Genomic DNA, 24,911 nt, shown 5'->3' with positions numbered 1-24,911 from the left:
GTTGCACTGGGGCCAGTATCCCCCCAAGGGGGTGAGAATTGGTTCTTAGGGGAGTTAAAAAAAACTTAACTCTTCATATAGAGAGCACAGATGCACATATACAAATGTATGGTATATCTGTGGTATTAAAGTTTCATAGGATGGTTGTGGCAAATAGAAATGTTTATAAAGGCTCCTTGGGGGATGACAATGAATAAAAGGTTGAAAAGCACTGCCTTAGAGTAATAAGCTGGATTATATAGCACGTCACATTTTTAGTGTTAATTAGCCCCTTTCTCCCCCCAGATGTATCTTTGATACCTATCCCAAATTTGCACATCTACCATTAGACCACCGAAAACTAGCAGTAGGTACATACTTCTGCACATAATCCTATTCCTGTTAGAGTGTGGGTCTGAAGACTGAAAATTTCCTTCAACCCTGTATAGCTACTTCAAAGGGAAGAAAAAGACACCAAATTTTTAAATACTTTTGATGCCAAAATGAAGTAGTAAAAGATATAATTTTTATATTTTCCACCTTGGCTACAAATGCAGCCTTCTGGTAGGAAATGACTGAGTGGGCCTGGACTTGGTTGGCCCAGCAAGCACTTGCAGGGTTCCTTTTTGGATAGCTGGTGAAACAAAGTCCCAATTGTTTCCTTCTCCAAAGAGAAGGCCCGGATGGGATGTGTGCCACTTTTAGCCTAATAGGAAATGAAGTAATTCTTGGGTCATGCTTCAGCAGTTCTGTTTATCTGCAGCACTGTTTCGTTTCCATGGATATGGGTGCTTCATGTAGTGATAAGGAGCCTGCGGAAAAGCTCTCCAACCTCAGGAGCACACACCTCCTGATGTGTGAGCTTAAAGACGTTTGGATTAGATGCTTTTAAGAGGACCATCAGCAGTTACATTTTTGTTTCCCATCTAGGTGCTGCTGGTTGTGTGTTGTTTATTCGGATTCTTCCTCCTTCCCTTTGTTTCTTCAGTTCTGCAGTGTCAGGGGCAGCATTTGCTGTGTTGGGCTTATGCAGAAGCTCTTGATAGAGTAATAGGCATCTCTTTTCCTTGAGTCACCTGAATAGGAGGATTTTAATAGCTAATACTGATAGTAAGTACCAGGTTTAGATGCCTGTTTATGCCAGGTGTCTGCTTTGTGTACAGCCATCTCTGATTTTTTTTTTTTTAAATAACCTGGAAGGTTGGTGATGTTCCCATTTTTGTGCACAAGCAAATAGACTTCAAGGTCGAGTGACTTTTTCAGGTTGACCCAGCCTGTTTGCAGTGGAGGTGAGACTTAAACCTGGTATCTTCTGACTCTACAGCTAGTTGTCAGCATACTTCAGTACCTCTTACAATTCACTCAGTAAGGGTTCCATCTCTCCCACCCCCAAATTTACTTCATACTTCTGTTGTAATCAGCTCGGACCTGATTGTAGCATATATTCAGAAGTCAATTTTAAAAAATGGAATTGAGGTTTAGGCCATGTTCCTTAACAGTTCATCTCTCTTCCCGTGTCTCAATCCTCTGTGGGTATTTCCCTCAGAAGCAGCTCAGTAAAATTTTCAGAACTTCCCCTTTTAAAAGGACTTGTGATTTTTATTTTCTTTTTTTGTTACCAGGAAATTGAGTGGAAGGAAAAACACCACGGAACCAGCTGCAAACCTTGTTACTCTTCTTTATGCTGCAGCTTCTGTCTTCATGTAAAAAGAAGTTAATTGTGGTTATTATGTCGAATTGGATATAGTTTCCCATCCCCATGTTTTTGCCCTGAAGATGTAGACATCGTTAATACTTTGTATTTTGTGTGTACAAAGGCAGTCATAAGACTAATGGCCCCTGAAAACAGTTGTGTCTTTAGAGCTAATTTATGGAAGTAAGAGATTTTATGTGTACAGATGCAGTGACTTCAGTTTTATTAATGGGTCCATATTACATAACCTTTGTTTTTGAAAAATGTTGATTTTTTTTTCTAGATGCTTTATCTGAAAGGTCATAGGGATTAAAAACTAATCTTGTGAACCATTTGAGCCTAATAGAAAACGTGAATATGAGACAGTAGCCCTGCCAGCCTTGCGAAGTGGTTTTCCAGACAGTAGGGGAGGCACTTTGCTCGAGCTCAGTAGTAATTCTTCCAATTTACTGAAAGTTTAATAAAGACTGAGCCAGGAAACCCTCAGTTCTTCACTCTTTTAACCCTTAGTTTTTCTTTGGAAAAAGAAGCCTATAATCATACCAAACAAATTCCAGATTTATGGCACATTTTACTTAGGATGATTCATAGTTTCTCCTTCAGATTGTGAGTTCATGTCTAAAGGGAAAATATTGGGCTAACAATTGGATGGCTTCTCCTAGATATCTATTTCATGGCCTTTGCTGACATTCTACCTTCTCTAATACACGGTTTTGTTTTAGTTCTACATAAATAGAGCAGATGATAGTTTGCCCATCCACCCATCCACCTTCTAAGAGATTCTGCTAAAGCAGCAGAAAGAATTATGCGTGCTTATGCTGCTAAGCACATGTGCACACACAGGTGTGTGCACATGTGCTCAGACATACACACCCCTAAACCACCTTCTGTTTCTCCCTCTTGGTTTTCCCCACCCCACCCTAGCCAAGTAAAGTCATTTTTGCAATTTCAGATAGATTTCTGTGTAGATGTATTACGCCTGCACTTTCCAGTTTTGAGTTAAGGTGGTATTGCTTCACCATGGCTTTTGGCCGTGTGCGTGCGTGCGTGTGCGCCTGTGCAGGAGAGTGTGAGATGAAGTTGAAGATCTGGACTATGGCCTGGACCCTGTGTATATACAGGAGGTGATTTTACAGAGCAGCGATGATGTTGACTTTTAGCAATGGTGTGACTCGCTTTCTGGCTCAAGCTCTCAGGTGTCTCAGACACCTCTGCACAGGCTTGGGGAAGGAGACGAGTAAGAAATAACTGTTTGGATGGGTGGGGCAGTGGATGTCATTATTGTAGGTTAGTTTATATCTCTTCTAAGACAGAGTGTGTTTAAGTTTTGAAGGTAGAATTCAATTTGGATCCCACATTATTCACATTCTCATCATTGAATTGTGAAACCTGTAAGTTTAGTTTTTATTGACATTTATTCGTATCTACCTCAAAGGACTGTCAGGAATTTAAAAATGAGCTTAATCCTGAATAAATGGGAAATGCTATCATTACTGGTGAGATTCATGAATGAGAGCCACAACATTCTTAAAGTACAGTCATCTGTCAGTATCTGCAAGGGGATTGGTTCCAAGACCCCCATGGATACCAAAATCTGCAGATGCTCAAGTCCCTTAGTTGGCCCTCTGTATCCATAGTTTTGCATCCGGAGATTCAGCCAACCATGGATCGTAAATATAGTAGTACATATATGTAGTATTGAAGAAAAAAATCCACATATAAGTGGACCCAGGCAGTTCAAACCTATCTTGTTAAAGGGTCAACAGTAATTATCCTGACTGAAATATGTATTGCTGTGTCTGTCTGTCTGTCTAGTTTGATTGGAAGTGAAATGAGCCTGTATATGTTGTTTTGGGTGATAGTATTACAGAATTTGAGAGGAGTCTTCTAAATTACAGCTCTTGACTTACGAGATTAAGATACTCTCCAGATTTTAAAGTGTTAGAGAAGTTGTCATTTATCTCAGGCCACATAGCTTAGGAAGTAACAAAATAGGTTTGAACCCAGGTCTCTCCTCACACGAAACATCTAGGTGTAGCCTAGTTAATATCTTCCTGAAACTGTCTTTTGCAGAAATTATTCCATCCCTTGAACTTGCTCTCTGCTTCCATTTTTATGTTTTTGAAACTGTTTCTTGTTCCTGGAATCTCTTCCTAAGTTTCTGTCTCTCCCCACCTTCTGCCTGGTAAAACCCACAGGTTTGTACAGCTGGGGAAACCATAGAGCCTGCAGAGGCTGCCCTTATTCTGTACATGAAGAAATTGAGGCCTGGAGAAGCAGAGATGATCCGAGGTCATGCAACTTAGGAGTCTTATAGTCAGGATTTGAGCACAGTGTTTTCCTTCCTTTCCTGTTAGTTTTTCCATGGTACCTTTATTTCCCATTTAAGCCTTCTTGTCTCCATGAATCTTGGGTGTAGGGGCAGACAGGAGAGCAAGGAAACTTGGGTTCAGATTCTAATTCTGCCACTTAGGAGCTTTATAACCTTGGACAAATTACTTAACATTTTTGTGACTTGATTTCCTCATCTGGCAAGTGGGGATAATAATAGTACCTACTGCTAGGGTTGTTATGAGAATTAAATGAACTGTTATTAGGAAATCACTGAGGATGGTGCCTGGCACAGAGAAATTATTAGAGAAGTGATAGATAGATAGATTAGATAGATAGATAGATATTATTAGAGAAGTGATAGATAGAGAGGGAGGGAGGGATAGGATAGGACTATGCATCTGAGTTCTGAGGGTTGCAGTAAAGAACCGCTGCGGTTGGAGAGTTGGGAGCAGGATGCCTATGGAAAAGGTCCTTCTTGACTGCCACCTTTCTTTTGCTCACCTGTGAAATGCACTGGTCCTCTCTGGCGAGTCGCATGGTATGTGTTTCTTTAGAACCCACCCCATTTTGCAGTGATCTGCAGCTTGGTTGATTGCCACCTAATAGACTATAAGCCTCTGGAGAGCTCAGATTCACTGTGATTAGCTTCTGGTTACAGTGTGCTAGGCTTGGTGGATGTCCACATGTTATTTTTGGCTGCACCGAACAGCTCACGGGATCTTAGTTCCCCGACCAAGGATTGAACCTGGACCCCAGCAGTGAAAGCACCGAGTCCTAACCACTGGACCGCCAGGGAATTCCCCAGATGTTAGTCGTTAAATGTTACAGAACAGTTTAGAAAAACTACTTTCTGCCAGAAAAACACCCAAACCTTTATTACCTGAATCAGTTGATTTGTTTATCCTGATGTTGTTGTCTTAATGTAATTAGGCTGGCTGCCCTTCAAAGAAAGATTAAGATTCTTTTTTCTGATTTCATTTCACATAGTAGACGTATAAATTCAGCATATTTATTGAATTGAAATACAAACATGGGTGTATACACACCGCCGTGCACATGTGTGCACGCATGCATGCCAGAGGATGCTTCACTTTCCCACAGCCTTCATGGAAGGAATTCCACTGGGAATGCAGTGGGAGCACCTTGGTGGAGTTATGCGTTTGTGTGGAGACTGATCTCGGTGGTTCATGGACCCGTTCCTCTTGCTTAATAGTCATACTGGCCTGTCATTCCAAGTGTTGGGCTCCTCACAGGTAGGGATGTAGCTGTCACCCCTCCCTCTTTATAAGCAATGTGTTACAAAACTTTTGCATCATGATATAATAGGCCATGACCTTTGGCATCCGACTTGAATTTGAATGATGGATTCTGCTTCTTCACATGTGTGTAAACTTGGGCAAATTACTTCTTGAAGTCTCAGTTTTCTTATCTGTAATGTGAGGACAATATGCACCTCATAAATTTGTTGTGTAGAGAAAATGACATGTCAGATGCCTGGTATGTGGTAGGTTCTTGGTTAGTAAGTATTGATGCTTGTTACCATCCTCAGATTACACAGCAGGGAGAGATTTCTTTTGTCACAAAGTAAAGACTTAAGGAGGCCCCTGGGGAAAAAGTATATGTGGAAAAAAATAATTGTTTTCTCTTTCAAAGACAGCAGAAAGCTTACTTTGTTCTGTGAGGTGTGAAGCCTCGTTGGCTGTGCCCGTGGTCTGGAGAGCCAGATTCAGGGACCCTCCTCCTCACCCCGCTGCTGGGAAGCGGTCAGTGCGAGCCGGTGGGCTCAGGGGAGCCCAGGCCTCAGGTGCCTGCAGTTTATCAGGCAGCGCACCAGGGGGAGCAACTCAAACAGAAGCATCAACTTCATTTCCTTTTCTTTTTTCTCATCAGAAAGATACTTATGAAAGAAATGATGATGTTAGGAGCATAGTTCCAGCTAGTTGAGATCAGTGCCTGAAAGTTGAGGAAAAACGTGTCTTGATTAATATTCTATATCTTGGAAATACTTAGTTCTGTGAGGCTGAAAACCCAGAGAAAGTCTGATTCTCCAGGAAGGCCTCCCCACGGGGAACACTGCTGTTAAACCTTCCTGGTCTTACTTGAGCAGAGCTCTTTGAGGTGACACGTAGCTTGCTGCCAATGTCGCAGCTCGTGAGGTCTCTGCCCCTCTGGACAGTGGGCACTGCAGTCTCTGGCATGCTTGCTTCTCCTCAACCAGGTTTCTAGCCACAGCATTGTGTCATCCCTGGGTGACCTGGGTGATTTGATTGAAGTTCTCTTTACGTTACAGGAAAGAACGTGTATCTCAGAGCAAAAGTTATTTTCTAGGCTTTGAATTGCTTCATAATAGTAAAATAAAATCAAGTCGTTTTGTACTTTTCTAAGTGCTTCCTCATTTGCTCAGTTGTATCGTAGTGAAAGTGAGGCAGGTTCTGGGGCATCTATACAATTCCTGCCATGTAACCTGTATGAGTGACTTTTTTCCTGTTGGGTTTTCGGATCCAGAGCAGTTCGGGAGGGGTTAGACTTCCCATTGTACGCTAGGCCTTGCAAGGTCCTTCAGCTTTCATTCTTTAATTTGTTCAAATTGAACCGCTGTAGTTCAGTGTATATTGAGATTTTCAGAGACTGTTAGTACCAAACACTACGCTGCTGGCACGGTGGCAGCTGGAATACAAAGTTATTTGTTCTTTGGTAGGGGAACCAATTCATATTTGCAAATAGCAGTTGTAAAAATGAGTTGGAAATGGAGTTTTAAGAAGTTTGGAAGATTGCTGTTAGAGCTCGGAGGAAGGAGAGGTTTGTTTTAGGAAGGGGAGCTTGTATGTCACGCAGGAAGAGCCGAGAAGCACCCCCCCTCCCCGCAGTGTCCTCCTTTCAGGAGAGGGCTCTAATCCTGTTTTCCTTGCTGCGTGTGTTTCCTTAGGTCATGACTGCTGCGAGACGGTGAAGGTGCTGCTCTGTGCTTCCAAAGAGGGCCTGCCTGTGTTTGTGGTGGCGGAAGAAGACTTCAGGTTCATCCAGGACGAGGCCTACGATGCAGCCCAGTTCCTGGCAACCAGTGCTGGAAATCAGCAGGCTCTGAACTTCACCCGTTTCCTGGATCGGTCAGGACCCCCGTCCACGGATGTGAATTCCCTTGATGAGAAGGTTTCCCTGGCGTTCAGGCACCTGAAGCTGCCAGCGGAGTGGAATGTGTTGGGAACAGATGCAGCTTCGCATGGTAAGAACTTCAGTGACCCACAGTCTCTGAATTTGGAATTCTTGTGTTTTTGGATGGGGCTGCTTTTATATGGCGATTGTCTTCACATCTGCCACGGTGGCTGAATAGACCTTGCAGTTACTATAGCGGAGTGACCTCGGTGGCCTCTCTCCTGGGTTCTTCAGCTTAGCTGTTAGTCCTGTTCTTGCAGTGAAATGACCCCAGAGAGAGCTTGCTGTTGTCGTCGGCAGCTCTCATTTAAAGTAGAGGGTGGCCAATCAAAAAATGGGCAGAAGACCTAAATAGATATTTCTCCAAAGAAGACATACAGATGGCCAAGAAGCACGTGAAGAGCTGCTCAACATCACTAATTATTAGAGAAATGCAAATCAAAACTACAGTGAGGTATCACCTCACACCAGTTAGAATGGGCTTCATCAGAAAATCTACAAACAAATGCTGGAGAAGGTGTGGAGAAAAGGGAATCCTCTTGCACTGTTGGTGGGAATGTAAATTGATACAGCCACTATGGAGAACAGTATGGAGGTTCCTTAAAAAACTACAAATAGAGTTACCAAATGACCCAGCAATCCCACTACTGGGCATATACCCAGAGAAAACCATAACTCAAAAAGGCACATGCAGGGCTTCCCTGGTGGCGCAGTGGTTGAGGGTCCGCCTGCCGATGCAGGGAACGCGGGTTCGTGCCCCGGTCTGGGAGGATCCCGCATGCCGCGGGGCGGCTGGGCCCGTGAGCCATGGCCACTGGGCCTGTGCGTCCGGAGCCCGCGTACCGCAAAAAAAAAAAAAAAAAAGACACATGCACCCCAATGTTCATTGCAGCACTATTTACAATAGCCAGGTCATGGAAGCAACTTAAATGCCCATTGACAGAAGAGTGGATAAAACAGATGTGGCACTTGTATACAATGGAATATTACTCAGCCATAAAAAGGAACAAAACTGGGTCATTTGTGGAGATGTGGGTGGATCTGGAGACTGTCATACAGAGTGAATCAAGTCAGAAAGAGAAAAACAAATATTGTATATTAACGCATATATGTGGAACCTAGAAAAATGGTACAGATGAACCAGTTTTCAGGGCAGAAACAGAGACACAGATGTAGAGGACAAACGTATCGACACCAAGGGGGGAAAGTGGCGGTGGTGGTGGTGGGATGAATTGGGAGATTGGGATTGACATATATACACTAATATGTATAAAATAGATAACTAATAAGAACCTGCTGATAAAAAATAAATAAAATAATATTCAAAAAAAACAAAATAAAGTAGAGGTTGGCATGTCGCCCTTCCATGGGCCCAGATTTCAGGCTTGATCTCCTGTGTGTAGAAAGAGACCTGACCTTCATGAGGAGGGTAGCAGAGTAACTTGGGATACTTCTTTCATGTTTAATTATCAAAGCAGGGTTTTCCTTATTGTCTTCTCAAGTTCTCTAGAGAGTCCACGAAGTTGGAGGAAAGGAAAAGACTGGGAAGTAATTGGGGGGCAGCACGAGAGCAGGCTGAGCTCTGGAAAACCCTGCACATTTTTAACCAGAGTATTTTCACTCTTGTTTATTTTATCTACTGGCTCTCCATATGAGAGTTCATTGAAGGAAGGGCTCTACTTTTTAAAAAACACTGATGTAGTAAGTATCTATTTATGTTCCTCTTATTCAGACAGGGGATTTCCTGTGTAATTATTCTTGTGGCAAATGACATCTACTAGATATTGTGAATATATATGTATGTGTACACACACACACACACACACGTATTTAATGAAGCAACATATACCTGGAGTCCAATAAATAACATCATCTTTCCCTCCTGAGTGCAAATCATGGAAAGATTTAGGAGTTACACAGAGTTTAAAATGTTTGCCTTTTTCCTGACAAAAGCTAGATTGAAAGGCTGACTTCAGACCGCTTGCCAGAAGGGGTTGCATATCCTTCCTACTTTATTTCTGAAAGAGCTGGACAATCACAGGACTGCCCTTCAGCGTCCACCAGCTTTGATTATTGTGTTATGTAGGGGAGCACCCAGAAGTCACCCTCCCCACCCCCCCGCAGGCAAGCAGATCCTGAGGAGAAGCGCTGAGCCAGGGGCACGCTCAGTTCCTGCTCCCACAGACCTGTCAAGTAACTGTTCTTCCTCCCGTGGAAGAATGGTGAGGAGGTGTTTGCTAGTTTGGGCTCTCTTAAACCCACTGAATTTAACTATTAAGGCAGTGATCAGCTGCAAGAATGATGTCCCTCACTATTACTGGCTTCCTGTCAAGGTAACGACCGGGGCCCTCCTGCCAGGTAAAATACAAAAGAAAGAGTGGACTCTAAAATGAAGGGAAAAAACACTTGTCCCTTGTCCCTTTCTTATTAATACAACGTCTCAGAAACCTCTGCATTGCTGAGATCTAGAGATCAAAATATTTGCCATTATACAGGACACGGGCACCTTTTCGGAAATCTAATGTTTGGAAACCTAGCTCATGCTGTTTCTGTGTTGTGATCAGAATGATTATTCTGGTTGACCTTTATAAATCAGTATCAGAAAGGATTTCATTAGTTATTTGTGGGGCTTAAAGTTTATTTTGTGTGGTTTTGCTTTGTCCTGTTTAAAGAGGGTACAGGAATTGGATAGTTGGTTCATGCCACATGATTGGAAAGAACTGTTAGAAAAGCACAGGTCGGAGACTTTAGGTATATCCTTCCCTTCTCTGGGTCTTAGCATCTTTGTCTTTAATAGGCAGCTCGCCAGCTTTAATGTTTTTATAGTCTTTCCATGTGCTTCTGAAGTTTCTGATGTACAAAATTGTTCAAGCAGTGCTAGTGAAGACTAAATCAAATTTGAACACTTACGGAAATGCCTGAAAACCACAATAACGTGCCATTACACACCTTTAGGAAGACCAAAATTAAAAATACCAAGCACTGGGCTTCCCTGGGTGGCGCAGTGCTTGAGAGTCCACCTGCCGATGCAGGGGACACGGGTTCGTGCCCCGGTCTGGGAAGATCCCACATGCCGCGGAGCAGCTGGGCCCGTGAGCCATGGCCGCTCAGCCTGTGCGTCCGGAGCCTGTGCTCCGCAACGGGAGAGGCCACAACAGTGAGAGGCCCGCGTACTGCAAAAAAAAAAGCAACAACAACAACCAAGCACTGGCAAGGATGCAGAACAACATCTCATACATTGCTGGTGGGAATGCAAAATAATACAGCCACTCCAGGAAACAGTTTGGCAGTCTCCTACAAAGTTAAATGTACATTTACTGTATGACCCAGCAATCCCACTTTTGGCTCTTTGTCCTAGAGAAATGAAAACTTATATTTACTCAAAAAAATCTTTTCACAAATGTGCCTATAGCAGCATTATTTATAATCATCCCGAACTAGAAACAACCCAGATCTCCCTCATTGGGTGACTATGTATGCAAACTGTGGTACATCCATACAGTGGAATACTACTCAGCAATAAAAAAGGAGCAAACTGTTGACATGTGCATCAACTTGAATGCATTTTAAATGCATTGCACTAAGAAGTCAGTTTCCAAAGTTATTTACTCTACGATTCTATTTATATGATACTCTAGAAAGGGCAAAATTGTAGGAACAGAAAATAGGTTAGTAGTTGCCAGGGGCTAGGAGTAGGGAAAAGGTCTGACCATAGAGGGGTATCATGTGGGAGTTCTTTGGGTGTTGAAATGGTTTTGTGTCTTAGTGGTGGTGGTTTTAAGAATCTATGCGTGTGCTCAAACTCAAAGGACTGTTCACCCCCCAAAAGTGAATTTTATTGTACATAAACTAAAAACAAAAGAACAAAAGAAATTGAACAAGTTAACTGTATACTTTACAAGGTGAAATGCATGCAAGGGACTAATGGCTGTGATTTAAAGTGCTGGATTCACATTCTGCAGTTGAAATTGTTCAGTTAATTGTGGATTAGAATCTGCAAACAGTGGGTATTTTAAGGCTGAATAGCATCAATTAAGAGGTCTTTGCTTGCTGTTGGGGGACAAATGCAAAGGAACACTCTGCTTACAGCAGTGAGTTGCACATCAGATGCTTTTTAAAAGGTGTTTAAAGGAAGAAGGTACGAAGTCAACTTATTGCCTGGGATAATCATGCAGCTAAACAGGGCACGTTGTTACATAACAGGACTACTTGCTGTTGAAAGCTAGGATGTTTACAGGTGTTCCAGCCTGATACTTGTACAAAGGAGTCATGTAAGATTTATGGTTAATCCTCCCACTCTAATCGTTTAAGATGTAGTGCTTTTTAACTTTTTTTCAGGTCAGTGACTCCTTTGAAAATAGCTTGGATTTCTCCTCAGGAAAAGATATACATAGGGGCTACCTGCAAAAATTTACATATTGTTTCAGGGATTCAGTCTCCCTGAACCGCAGGCGTGAACATGATGTTAAGAACTCTTGGCTTAGGCTTGATATTGTAAAGTAGAAAGAGCATAGGCTGCAGGTCAGTTTGTTGATATCCGGTCTTCATTGCAAGAGTTTGTGCTGAATACTTAATCTCTCTGTTTCTCAATTTCTTCATCTGTAAAATGGAGGAAAATATATCCAATAGTGTGTGCTACTTTGCAGGCTCTTTATTTTTAATGTACCATGACCAATGTCCAGTAGCCTTTTGAAGACAAAACACTGGTGAGCTCTGATGAGGGAAAGTGACATGTTCTATAAAAGGATAAAACAGTATAGAACTTAAAAGAAAAGACCTCTTTGAAGCAGAATGAGACTGTTTTTTTTTAAGCTTATTTCTACAGGCAGTCCTTACTTTAAATATCAGCAAGAGGGAATTTGTCCATTTTATTCTTCCAAGAGTTCTTTAATCCCTAGTTACATAAAGCACTGTACTTTAGCCTTAGTTCTGCCTTAAAGGCAAATAATATGGATTTGTCTGGGTGGAGGGTGAATGGTGGGGTTGGAATATCTTCCCTCTGATCACCAAGTCTCACTTAGTTGTCTCAGCTCTTCAGTGCCTCTGTGGTTAGTGAAATGGTGAATTAGGATGGTTTTTCCCCTGAAAGACGCTTGTACAGTAGCAATCAGCATAACTCTCAGGTAACAAAGGGTGGGCCTTTGAGGTCCTGGGGGAAATCTGCATTCTTATTTAGTCATGGTGTTGTATAACTAAACGAAAAGAAGATCTAATCACCTCTGGGATGGGACCCCTCCCCACATAGAGAAATTTGGATGGAGAGAAGGATGAGACAGGTTTAAGCCAGGCTGCACTAAAAGCAGTCTGTGTGTTCTCAGTTCTTTATATCTGATGTTGGTTAATAGAACCACAACCTTAATCATTTAGTGTTTTAGTTCCCACACCTTTTCCAGATTGATAGCTTTCCAAGAAAATGTTTCCTTAGCTACACCCACTAGTAATTTTGTATGTTTTCAGCTATCTTAGCTGCTAAAAAAGAACATAATAAAATATTAAAAGATATTTTAATAATATATAATATTTTAATAGTCTAAGGGATTGACTCCAGGACAAGTGGTTCCTTGTAATGGCAGCGCTTTTAACTCCAAAAGGTTTTGTTCCCTCTCAAACCTTGATTCTGTCACAAGATTACAGGTGTCATTTTTCCAAATGCCCATTTCTCACATGGGCCTGCTGTTTACCTTCCCCACGGGGTGTGAAAATTCCTGCATCATGTGGGACTTGAGGTTTATTTAAGAAGTAGTACAGAATAGTAGAAAGAATGGTGATTTTGGAGTCTCATAGATACACAGTCGAGGAGTCCTGTGAGCAGGATGGATCGATGGGGTAGGAAAAGTACCTGTAGCCTTTGAATACTATTTTGTTCACAGAACTCAGAACGTTTTGCTTAGACAGAAAACCTGACGACTTGAAAAGGTGCAGCCATCTCTCCTGCTTCTCACGGTCTAATGCCTGTGAGGCCCAGCGCCTTTCTCTGCAGAGCTGAGGGAATGCGTGGAGGGGTGCTTCCAGCATACAAGCAGATACTAAACAGGACTTCAGACATTTTCTCCTACCTTCTCCGTGGGAAGCTGGGCCCACAGAGAGATTTTGCCAGTTTAGCAAGGTTAAACAGGAAAACTAACCAGCCAACGTATGGCCTATGAAATAACACTACAGCATAAAGGAAATGGAAAAGTATCATGAATATTCAGATGGAAGACTCTAATTTTCGTTAAGAAACCAAAGAAAAATTTAGAAGAGGTTTGCCATTTGTCCTTTAAAAGATTGAAGAAGTCAGACCTATTATAAAATAGGAAGGAAGGAAGGAAGGAGAAGGAAGCAACAAGGAGAAAAATAAGTTTAATGATTTTTGTCAGTCAGGGTCACCCAGAGTATCAGAATCAGTAGGAAAATATGTATTAAGATGTTTCAGGGAATGGCTTGCACAATGGTGGGGGCTGGCTAAGCAAGTCCAAAATTTATAGGGTAGGAGGGGAAGAGAAAATCACAGGCAAGCTCAAACCCACCAGCATGAGCCAAAGCTGTCATCCTCAGACAGGAAGGGGAAATCCTGAGCTGGATGGCACTCCACGAGCACAGCCTGACGCTGTCCTCCTCAGGCAGGATTTCTTCTCTCTCCAGGGGAAATCTCAGCCCTGCTTTTAAAGCCTTCCAACTGATTCTGTTAGGCCTACCCAGATTAGCCAGGATAATCTTCCTTATTACATCAACTGATTAGGCACTTTAATTACTGCAAAAAAGCCATCACAATGAGGGCAGAGATGGAAGGGAGTTGGCTTAAATGATGCAAGGACATCCAGAATCCCAGAGCATAATTAAATTCAAATTGGGGATAAAGGACCCAATTGACATCATAGGAAATGCAGTTAGTGACCTGAAAAACGAAGTTGAGTAGCTCTCACAATACAGAGGGAAAACACAAAGATCACGAGAGAGGAAAAAACAGAGTAAAGAGGTTGATTCTAAATTGTAGGTGCTCTGGATTTTAAACCGAGACAAAAGGAGCAAAAGCAATGATGCAAGGTATGTTAGGTAAGAGAAATTATTTTTGGAGGAAAACCTGAGAAGGTACCTTTTTTTTTTTTTTTTTTTTTTTTGCGGTACGTGGGCCTCTCACTGCTGTGGCCTCTCCCGTTGCGGAGCACAGGCTCCAGACGCGCAGGCTCAGCGGCCATGGCTCACAGGCGCAGCCGCTCCGCGGCATGTGGGATCCTCCTGGACCGGGGCACGAACCCATGTCCCCTGCATCGGCAGGTGGACCCCCAACCACCGCGCCACCAGGGAAGCCCCAAGAAGGTACTTTTTAAACTACAACATTAGAATGCTTGCATGATTGATTTTTACAAAAAGAAACGGGGTAGAGTAATGGAAAGGGTATGGTTTCTAGACCCAAGACAAGAATTTTCAAATCTTGAGGATTTTTGCTGTGAGTAAGTTATTAACCTGTCTTCATCTGCAAAATGAGGATAATGAGACCTCACACGGTTATTGTGAGAATGATAAAAGTGAATACAAACAGTTTAGCCCAGTGCGTGGCACTTAGTCTTCACCAGATATTACTTTTCTTATTATCTGTTGATTGCAGAGAGGGGGTGACCTAAAAGCACATGTGGCACCTGCTGCTAAGGAAGTTAGGATGAGATTTGGGAGCCTGCAGGTGCTGGAATTGGGGTGCCAGCTTGGAGCAGGTGTATGGCCTTGTTATTGGAACTCTACTCTTTTTTTTTTCCCCCACCAAGAATGTGAGATCTTTTTTCTTTTTAATTTTATTTATTTTTTTATACAGCAGGTTCTTATTAGTTATCTGTTTTGTACATATTAGTGTATACATGTCAATCCCAATCTCCCAATTCATCCCACCACCACCACCCGCCACCCACACTTTCCCCTCTTGGTGTTGGAACTCTACTCTTGAAGGCTGAGCTGACTCAGAGCAAGTAGGGGATGAGAAAGGGCGGGGGTGTAGAGGAAACTACTTTAAGGAGGTGTCAGGTAGTGAGACTGGACTTAGCTAGTCTCTGAAAAATCACCTAGTTCCTGGGTAGTACCTTATTAGCTTTTTTGTATTTGATAAGGATGTCAGAGTGCCTGTGAACAACTGTAAGGCACAAGTTAGATGGTGATATTTGATCTTTTCTGAATGTTCTTTCTGTCCTTTTGTCTGGCCTGGCCACCTGCTCTGAGTTATTGATTATTAAAATTTGTACCTACACATGCAGTGGTTTCTTCTGTAGTGTTGATGTCTTTCCAGCCTGTGCTGAACATCATATAAATCCTGAATTAGTCAGTGTGCAGAGTTCTATAGGGAAAGTGTAAAATATGAAAGATAGTTTTTGCTTCCAAGGAAATTTACCCCGGCAGTAAGGAGACAAGACTAAGGCACATGTGACGTTAGAAGACAGTGCAGTTCATGTAAAACTGCAGGGTCAAAGATGCCTTCATTCTTACCGTGCTGCTCATGTACAGAAGCATTGGGGACTTCAGTGTAAGGAGAAAACACTGGGGTCCAAGAAGTCTGAGAATGCTCAGTGAGGAAGTTGAGACCTGCGGGAAGCCACGGAGAATGAGCGATGTTAGCTCAGCTGAGGAGATGAAAGCAAGCACAACTGCAGGGCACCATTCCCGTTTCCAGACCCTGAGTGGTGGTCCCTGTGGTTAAGTAAGCCAGCATCGTGGGCTGTGTACTGAAGCCCTGGGGTAGCTGTAGCTCCCGACTTAACAGATTGGGCACAAGAGGATGCCCTAGGCACAGAGAATGTTGCCAGGGAACGTAGAATGTGATTGGAAGTTGGGAGGGACAGAGAAGTGGGGTGGGGACGGAAGGAACCCAGCGATTATTCAGTGAGTGCCTGCTACAGGCCATCATCTGACTAGCATGTCACCTACCCCCCTGATTTGTTACTGCAGCCATGGGAGTGAGGTGGTGGTACCCCACTCTAGGGATGAAGAGAATGAAGCTCAGAACTGAAATGGATTATGCCCAGTCACATGATGGTAAATGCCAAATTTGAACCCAGATTTGTCTAACTCCAAAGCCCTTCCTCATTCTGCCACTTTCTTTTTTCAAAATTTATTTATTTATTTATTTACTTATTTATTTATTTATTTATGGCTGCATTGGGTCTTCGCTGCTGCGCATGGGCACCTCTCTAGTTGTGGCGAGCGGGGGCTACTCTTCACCACGGTGCTTGGGCCTTTCACCGCCGTGGCTTCTCCTGTTGTGGAGCATGGGCTCTAGGCATGCGGGCTTCAGCACCTGTGGCCCACGGGCTCCAGAGCACAGGCTCAGTAGTTGTGGCACACGGGTTTAGTTGCTCCGCGGTATGTGGGATCTTCCCGGATTAGGGCTCGAACCTGTGTCCCTTGCATTGGCAGGCGGATTCTCAACCATTGCGCCACCAGAGAAGCCCCCTCTGCCATTTTCAAAGTGACTCTGTACCAAGAAGGGACCTTGACTTCACCTCAGGTGAAATAGACACATATTTTTCTTTCTGAAGGTGTTAGCATATCATCTCGGAGTTAGTCTTTCTTATGCCTGGAGATGCATTTCTTTCTTTCATTAAGCAACCAACCAAAAAAGCTGGCTGTGCCAACAATTTGATTTGCCCTTAATGTGGGAGAATAAAAAGACCTGTGTGTACTTAACAAGCAGAACCTGTTTTTAGTGTTTAACTAGCCAACTGCTCTCTGGGTGTTATTTTTTTTTTAAGTAATTATACCCTTTTTGATATACCTGTCTAAGCCCCAATAACTATTCCCCTTGGATCCCGATCCCCATGTTATGAGGCTGCATTCACTTCTTTCTTTCTTTTTCTTTTCAGGAAAAGAACATATGTGTAGTACAGTCACCCTTAAAATCTGCCTGTATAAATTTGTTGAACAAATGCATTAAATCAGAATATAGAAATGGATTCTCTTTTGTAGGACTGTCTCCTATTGGAGATTTTGCTTCTTATATTTTTTCTAGCTTCATTTTGTCTTTGAGAGCTGATTCTACTCTGCCACAAGAAAATTATTCATGTTGTATGTTGTGGCTTAACTTGAGGATCTTAGGTGCTTGGAGGCAGTGGTGTTTACCTGAACCATCTCTTTGTTTGTTTACTTTGGGTTTTCACATTCTCCTCACTGATTTTCATTTTCTCCCCCATCTGCAGATGGTGGCCCCCGAGAGACATTGATGCATTTTGCTGCACGGCTGGGGCTGCTGAGGTTGACGTGGTTCCTGTTGCAGAAGCCAGGTGGCCGTGGAGCTCTCAGCATCCACAACCAAGAAGGAGCGACCCCTGTGAGCTTGGCCTTGGATCGGGGTTATCACAAGCTGCACAGGCTTCTCACTGAGTAAGTGCTCCTTCTTCCCACTTCCTTCTTCTCACCACCAGCCCCACCCCCGATTCATGGTAGCCCTGCCCCCTTGGCATCTGCAGCCTTCACCAGGAACTAAAACCTCAGCTCTGTGCCTTGCCTTTCGCTGGAGGTTTATAAGCTTGGTCCCACTCACGACTTCATTGTCTGAGAGTAACACAAGTAAGTCATATTCCCATCTTTTTTCTCTCCTCTGTTTCCCTGCCCTTACTGCTTCATGCCTCTTAAATTTTACTGAAAACTCAGAATAAGTCTGGTCTGTAGGGGTAGCACTCCATTACCAAGGTATCCAGTTTTTCCCAGTTTAGTACAGAGGAAACGTTTTTTTCTTTCTGGTATGTCTTCAAGATTTGAAAGAGTTAACTAGAAATACTTTAATAATTGCTTATGGAAAGTATGCTGAACACTGAGTTTTGGTTTGAATGTAATTTCTGTAAATAAAATCGAGAGCAGTGGTCTCTTCATATGAGTAGCAGTAAAAAGCCACTGAGCTGTCCTGGAAACGTGCAGTAGGAAATCCTGTCTATGTGTTTGTGAGTTCAATTGTTATACATTCTGACTCTTTAGAGAGTCCTTTGAAGGAAGGTTGTTAGTCAAAACATTAGAAGGGTTCTTTTTTCTTTTTTCTTGAATAAATAGAAAAATAAATGCATTATGAGAGCCAACACTTTTCATTGGAATATTATAAAAGGCAGAAAATTTCAAGTATAGTTTCTCTTGTTTAATGATTTTTTATTGCTTTATGGTCATCATTATCTTTTCCACCACAAAATCTAAACAAGAATCAATCCCATTGGATCTGTGTTATTTTTTGAAGGATCCTTGTAAATTAAGTCAGTATCCCCAAATTCTCAGACATTTTGCCCATGTTAGACTTAATTTAGTTGCATTTTATTTTTTTACCATTTTAAGCTGTTGTGTGAGGGGTTATCTGGAAGGGCCAAGAAGAGATCGCAGAGTGTAATGGTACTTAGTGTTATATAAATAGGGGTTTTTTGTTTGTTTTTCTTTATCTGCCATGCTTATAACTTCCCCAGTCAAGCCAGACAGAAGGTTCTTTGCAGAAAGCTTTCTGATGGGTGCTATAGATACAATGACAGCAGGAGGGGCACACCTCATCTCAGATGAGCTTTGGATACTTGAGCTCTCCTAGGACAGTATTCCAGAGAGTGATATGTTCCATTCCTTTGTACTTCCCATCTGGCCAGTGATTTGATTCCTTCTGCTTGTTTGCCTCATGGCCTTAGGAAGACAGGCCTCTTCCCAGAAGTTGAAACAATTATCTCAGTATAACTATCGTGAAGTTCAAGTGCAGTTTCTCTAAATTCAATCTTAGAGCTCAGAGGTTTTGCTGGGAAGCAGAGTTGGTTAAGGATTGCCATCCAAATGGGGAAATAGTGATTACAACAGCTTCATTATATGCTGGGCAAGGATGTCACAAGACTATTCTTACAGCACAGCTTTAAGGAAACTAGAGTGTGTTTGTTCTTGGAGTATAGTTTTTGGCTTGCTTTATAGTGCTACCTCTGTTACATGTTGGAGAGCAACTTAGCTCCTTCTGAAGGGGAATGGGTAAGGGAAAGCCAACTTGAGAAGTCTTGGAATAGAGGACTGTAGTAGGAGAGTAGAAGCACCTTGCTGCAGATCTAGCTCTGAACTTAGATTCTTCTGGCTGTTATTGTTCTGCAACCTAGAAAAAAATGCTGAGTTATAATTAACAATTTTAAAAAAGATCGGGTGGTGATTTTCCTAAATCCTTCATTCTTACTGTGATATCAGTAGACTTTGCTAGAATTTCAACCATGAAATCAGGAAAGATCATCTTTAACAGATGAGGAAACTGAGTGGGTTAGAATGACAAGGTGGCAGGGCCAGAAACAGAAGCCACATCTCCTAACAGGCTGTCCAGAGCACCTTCCACCCCTAGGAGTCAAAGAACCCAAGAGTAGACTTCATGGGATCTGCATGCTTGGAAATTACAGGTAAAAGTTTATGCACGTGTGTTTCTGAATAAAGAGTTTGTTTTGTGAAATTCACAAAGAGATTTGTGGAAAGTTAAGAGTTGCTCCACTATATGCTGATATCTTTCTAGTAGTTCACTAAAATCTTTAGACTTGGATGTTCTTACCCCTTCCCCCTTTCAAATTGAAAATTTTCATATAGGCCTGTCTCTTATCCTCTCTTTTCAGTTAATACAAAATTGAAGTATATACACTTTACATTTATTAATAGAAGTATATAGACTTTACATTTATTCCAGCCCTAACTGAAGTATCAAGTTTATTTTACTCCTTTTATACCTCTCCCAAAATAAATCTGTTGTTTTAATTCTTTGCTGCTTACTCTGGATTTTTTGAGGGGGGGAAAGAGAGGTCATTGTGCTTATTAGGGTCCAAGTTATTTTTGTGTTTGTGTGCCTAAGGCTTATTTAGATAGTCCATTTTGATAAACTGAGTCATTTCTATGTGAAAATTGATTCTCCTGTGCTTAGAAGAAGAAGCTTTCTCTAAATAAGACTCATGTCTTTAGGGAACTCTATTTAGGACATTTTTGGCAGTTCCCCTTTTCTGTAACCCGAAACTGTTAACTTTCACTTCGTTCAGTGACAGGGAAGAGAGAGATTTTGTTGACTTATAGCTCTTTTGCTTTAGCTTGTATTTTGATTTACATTATGAATATGGATGCATTTGTGATCTGAAAATTCACCTTAAACACAAATGTTACGAGTTTTGCCTGAGAAATCTTAGTCCTGGAAGAGTACCCAGAACACCTACACCTACTTCTGCTCTTACGTAGATGCACAGTCATCTCCCACATTTTGAAGAGGAGTTGGTTGAACACCCTGCCCAAGATCCCTTAATTAGCGATGGGCAGAGTAGGGAGAGAACCTGAGTCTTCAGGCTCTTAGTTTAGGATGCTAGGAAGTGATGATATTAGATGAGTTTTGCATTGGAGCCATCTAACAAGAGAATGTTAGAGCCAGATGCTGCCTGATATCTCGCTCACATATGACAAATAAGAAACCTTAGGACCTGGGTCACTCATTAGAGCTGAGATTGAGAGGCAGTTCCTGGTAATGGCAAAGTGTGCAAACTTTGGAGTCAAGCATAAGCTTGCATTTCAGCTCTGCCATTTTTAGCTGTATTACTTTGGTCACGTTGGGTAACTTTCCTGTCTAAGCTTCAATGTCTTCATCTGATTTTTTTTTAAAAAAGGATAATAATGTCTACTTCCTAGAATGATAACTAAGGGCTGGGTGTGTACAATGTAAAAAAATCAGGGTTTATTTGTCACGTGGTTATTTCCTGGAGCAAATGTAGGGGTTATAAATATTGCAGCTTGAAGAAAGACGGTATAGTATGGTGGAATTGCTTAGGGACGAAAAACTTAATTAAAATCTAAGTTTCCTCACTTAGTAGAATGTGTGACTCACAAAAAGTCACCTACCCACTCTGAGTCTCATGTTTCTCATTCCTTATGGATAGTATATCTAGTCTGTTGACATCATCAGGTCGTTAGAACCAAGTGAGATTTGTGCAGATACCTTGTTAAACTCTAAGGGGCTCTATGTGAAAGTTTCCTATGTAGTCATAAAATCAGTGAAATGATAGTTCACTGGTCAGTGAAACTCATATTCCCATTGATTGATCTGGTTACACTATATTTATTTATTTATTTATTTTGAGGTACGCAGGCCTCTCACTGTTGTGGCCTCTCCCGTTGCAGAGCACAGGCTCTGGACGCGCAGGCTCAGCGGCCATGGCTCACGGGCCCAGCCGCTCTGCGGCAATGTGGAATCTTCCCGGACCGGGGCATGAACCCGTGTCCCCTGCATCGGCAGGTGGACTCTCAACCACTGTGCCACCAGGAAAGCCCTGGTTACACTATCTTTTTTTGTAATGTTTATTGTAGTTCTCAGTGAATTACAGTTAGTAGAAAGGTTGGGAGAATTGTAGTGAGGCAGGCTAGTTTTGACTCCATGGTCTGCCTCTTATGGAGCGATGTGATCTTGGGTGATCCACTTCACCTCCTCAGTGCCTTGTTTGTAACATGGGAAGAATAAGAGGACTATCTTCAGGGGGTTGCTTTGAGAAATGAACAAAAGAATGCATAACATATCAGTGAGAGAGGGGCATAAAACAGTGACTGACATAAATGTTATCTATTATTGCTCTTAATTTTCCTTTCCTTCTAGGCCTGTATCAATTTTTCATACATTAAGAAAGTATGGACACAGTCTTGAAGTATTTTCAGGCAGCATTTGGACATCCCTATTTAATAAGAGTTTGCAATTATTCCCTTGTGTAATAGATAACACTTTAAAAAATTAATTTGGCTCTCTGATATATGCTGTGATGTTGATGGAACTAGGAACTCTAGATTGGTAAGGAATCATTTACAATGCTGTTACTCTTACAGGAAGAATATATCTTTGAAGAATTTCAACTCTCTAGTGTTGACATAAAAGTGCGAAAATATTTTATTTGCCCTAAGAGTGAGTTTAAAAGTATTTGTCCTCGGGCTTCCCTGGTGGCGCAGTGGTTGAGAATCTGCCTGCTAATGCAGGGGACACAGGTTCGAGCCCTGGTCTGGGAATATCCCACATGCCGCGGAGCAACTGGGCCCATGAACAACAATTACTGAGCCTGCGCGTCTGGAGCCTGTGATCCGCAACAAGAGAGGCTGCGATAGGGAGAGGCCCATGCACCGCGATGAAGAGTGGCCCCCTCTTGCCACAACTAGAGAAAGCCCTCGCACAGAAACGAAGACCCAACACAGCCAAAAATAAATAAATAAATAATTCACGACATGTCAATATTTAATTAAGAAAAAAGTATTTGTCCTCATACTTCATCTCATTTTCAGTATCAGTTCAACAAATCTTTATTTGTTGAATGCCTACAATGCACTAGAAGTCATGGTTGGTACATTACACATAATGTTTCATTTTAACCTTATTACAACCTTTTGAAATATGTATTATCTGTTTTACAGATGAAATATGGAGGCTCAGAGAATTGAAGTAACTAGCCAAGGCTTTATAGAAATGGTAGAGCTACTAGTACACACACATCTGTGGAATTCCAAGACCCATATTCTTCCGTCTACAAAAATTTGACAGAAGGAAAGAGACTTGGGAAAAGGCCCCTGGGATACTGGATGAACAGCACTTCATTAGGAAAGGGTAATAGGCTTTCCATTTAGTCCTAGCCTCTACTTTCCTGAGGAGAACAAGACCCTCACTAAAATCTTTACATTTGTATTACCCATCATACGGTTTTAAAACTATTTTTGGTTACCCTTAGGCTGTCTTTTTACATTTTGATTCTCCCGACAGCCTAATGAGAGGGTCGGTGGCATTATCCCTGTTTTATAATCAGGGAAACTGAGGCCAGAGAGGTAAAGTGAGTTGCCCAACATCACAAGGCTACAAACCAGGCTCAGGCTCAGAGTCCAGTGAACGATCTGCTTAGGTTGAGATGACCCGTGTGCATATGCGGAGCACAGACCCAGCCTGGCGAACACTAGGCTCTCAGTCAGTGGTTTATTATTGTAGCATGCAGTATTGGCCCCTCTCAATCTGTGTCTGTAGTTCCCAAGTCCTTCTTTTGACACATTTGCACTTGAAACCTGGGTCAGGGTCAGGTGGTAGAGTAGCTAGTACTCAAGTGTACATATTTCACAATGGAACCGAGTCCTGTTGAGCAAGATGTTCTGTTGACATAGTGGCTGCCTTTTTAGGGTTCTCTTCAGGTACTAGACAAGTGAGTCCTCAGTAGCCCAATCTGGTGTAAAACAAGTTTGGAGCCTTTGCTTTTGCTTAGGAGGGGAAAGGATGAAACAAATGTACAAACTTAATCTTCAGAATAATGGCCAGAGAGCAAAAATTCTTTCTTTCTTTTTTTTTTTTTTTTTTTTTACTTTATATTTCTCCGGCCTAAGTCCTACCCATCTATCCATCCATTTATCCATTCACTCATCCTCCTTTCTCATTGTAAGATCTGGATCTTTGTGTTTTGGTAAAGATAAGGTGGTAGGACTAAGTGGAAACTAGAAAGAGGAGGAAGGGCAGTAACAGTTACTGAATGTGGATTACCTGCTGCATTGGTGCTTTACATGTGTTCTTATTTAAAACCTTTCCAGAAACGTCTAAGACATAGTTAATAACAGTCAGTACTTTTCTACAGATGAGAAAATAGACCCAGAGAGGCTAGATTGCCCAAGGCCATATAGTTAGTAAGTTGCCATTATTCACAAGCCTGTCGTTTTTTTTTTTTTTTTTCCGGTACGCGGGCCTCTCACTGCTGCGGCCTCTCCCGTCGCGGAGCATAGGCTCCAGACGCGCAGGCCCAGCGGCCACGGCTCACGGGCCCAGCCGCTCCGCGGCACACGGGATCCTCCTGGACCGGGGCAAGAACCCGTACCCCCTGCATCGGCAGGCGGACCCTCACCCACTGCGCCACCAGGGAAGCCCCGTTTGGTTGTTTTTAAACTCTTTTAATAGAATTTTGTGAGGAGGCATGTTTGGTAACATTGTCAGACTTATAACCAAACTAATTTAATTACAGTGATTAATAGATCTGACTTTGAGTGACTTTTTTCCCCCCTTTTTTTGGTAAATTTCTCACTGAAGCATTTTAAGAATTTTGACATTTCATAGTTTTTTTAAAGCATTCAACTACTAATCTCAGGATTGCCCTATCTGGCAACCTGCTGGAAAATTGCAAAATGTACTTTCTGAGAATAATGTTTGTATGTATTTAACAATTACGCTAGTTACCATTTATTGTATTTGCGTTAGGCATTTTGTGCAAATTCTCACGTTTTCTCCTCTCCCAGACCCCTTGGGGGTGGGCATATTATCTTCAGATCACAAGGTGATCACCATAGCTGGTTAGTTACGGAGCAGTAATTTGAACCAGGTTGCAAATCCAAAACCCATGGCCTTTTACACTGTCTTGGGCTTTCTAAGAAGATGCGTGGGTATTGGAAGTTGGTTGGAATAACAAAGCCATTTCATATGTCTTGTGGTTCCTACCGTACACTTCTTTTTTCTCCCTGCTGTATGCGCGCAAATGGCCCCAGCCTATGTTTGTTCTTGGTGTAACATTTAGGCCTCAGAGGTTTTCTTCAGAGTTATGAAGTTACACAGCTTAACCTGTGGTAACAAATTCTCTATGGCAACAGCATGTGATTTTTGAAAGTATTTCTGACTTCACTACAGACCCAGGTGGAAGTAAACGTGAACCTGGAGTTCACGTTGATAGGTTGATAGGTGTATGTGAGAAAAATGAAGTATCAGTTGGCACCTTCTACCCTCTAAAAAATACAAACCTTTAGTATATTACACATTATTTGATCAATTTTGAAATTTCCTTCAAGGCAT

The 24,911-nt window shown here is 42.2% G+C and overlaps 1 protein-coding gene across 9 annotated transcripts in view; it reads left to right on the top strand.

The window, feature by feature from the left end:
• Positions 1–24,911, top strand: part of AKAP13 (A-kinase anchoring protein 13) — a 337,951-nt gene that overhangs the window by 136,254 nt on the left and 176,786 nt on the right. For all 9 annotated transcript variants that reach the window (XM_060005469.1, XM_060005473.1, XM_060005472.1 and 6 more), the window contains 2 exons: positions 6,933–7,229; positions 17,317–17,500. In XM_060005469.1, the coding sequence (XP_059861452.1) occupies positions 6,933–7,229; positions 17,317–17,500 (481 nt within the window). The remainder of the gene's footprint in view (positions 1–6,932; positions 7,230–17,316; positions 17,501–24,911) is intronic.

The sequence above is a fragment of the Delphinus delphis genome, chromosome 2 (genome assembly GCF_949987515.2).
Source record: "Delphinus delphis chromosome 2, mDelDel1.2, whole genome shotgun sequence".
NCBI classification, from domain to species: domain Eukaryota; kingdom Metazoa; phylum Chordata; class Mammalia; order Artiodactyla; family Delphinidae; genus Delphinus; species Delphinus delphis.
This window is presented reverse-complemented; position numbering and strand designations above follow the sequence as displayed.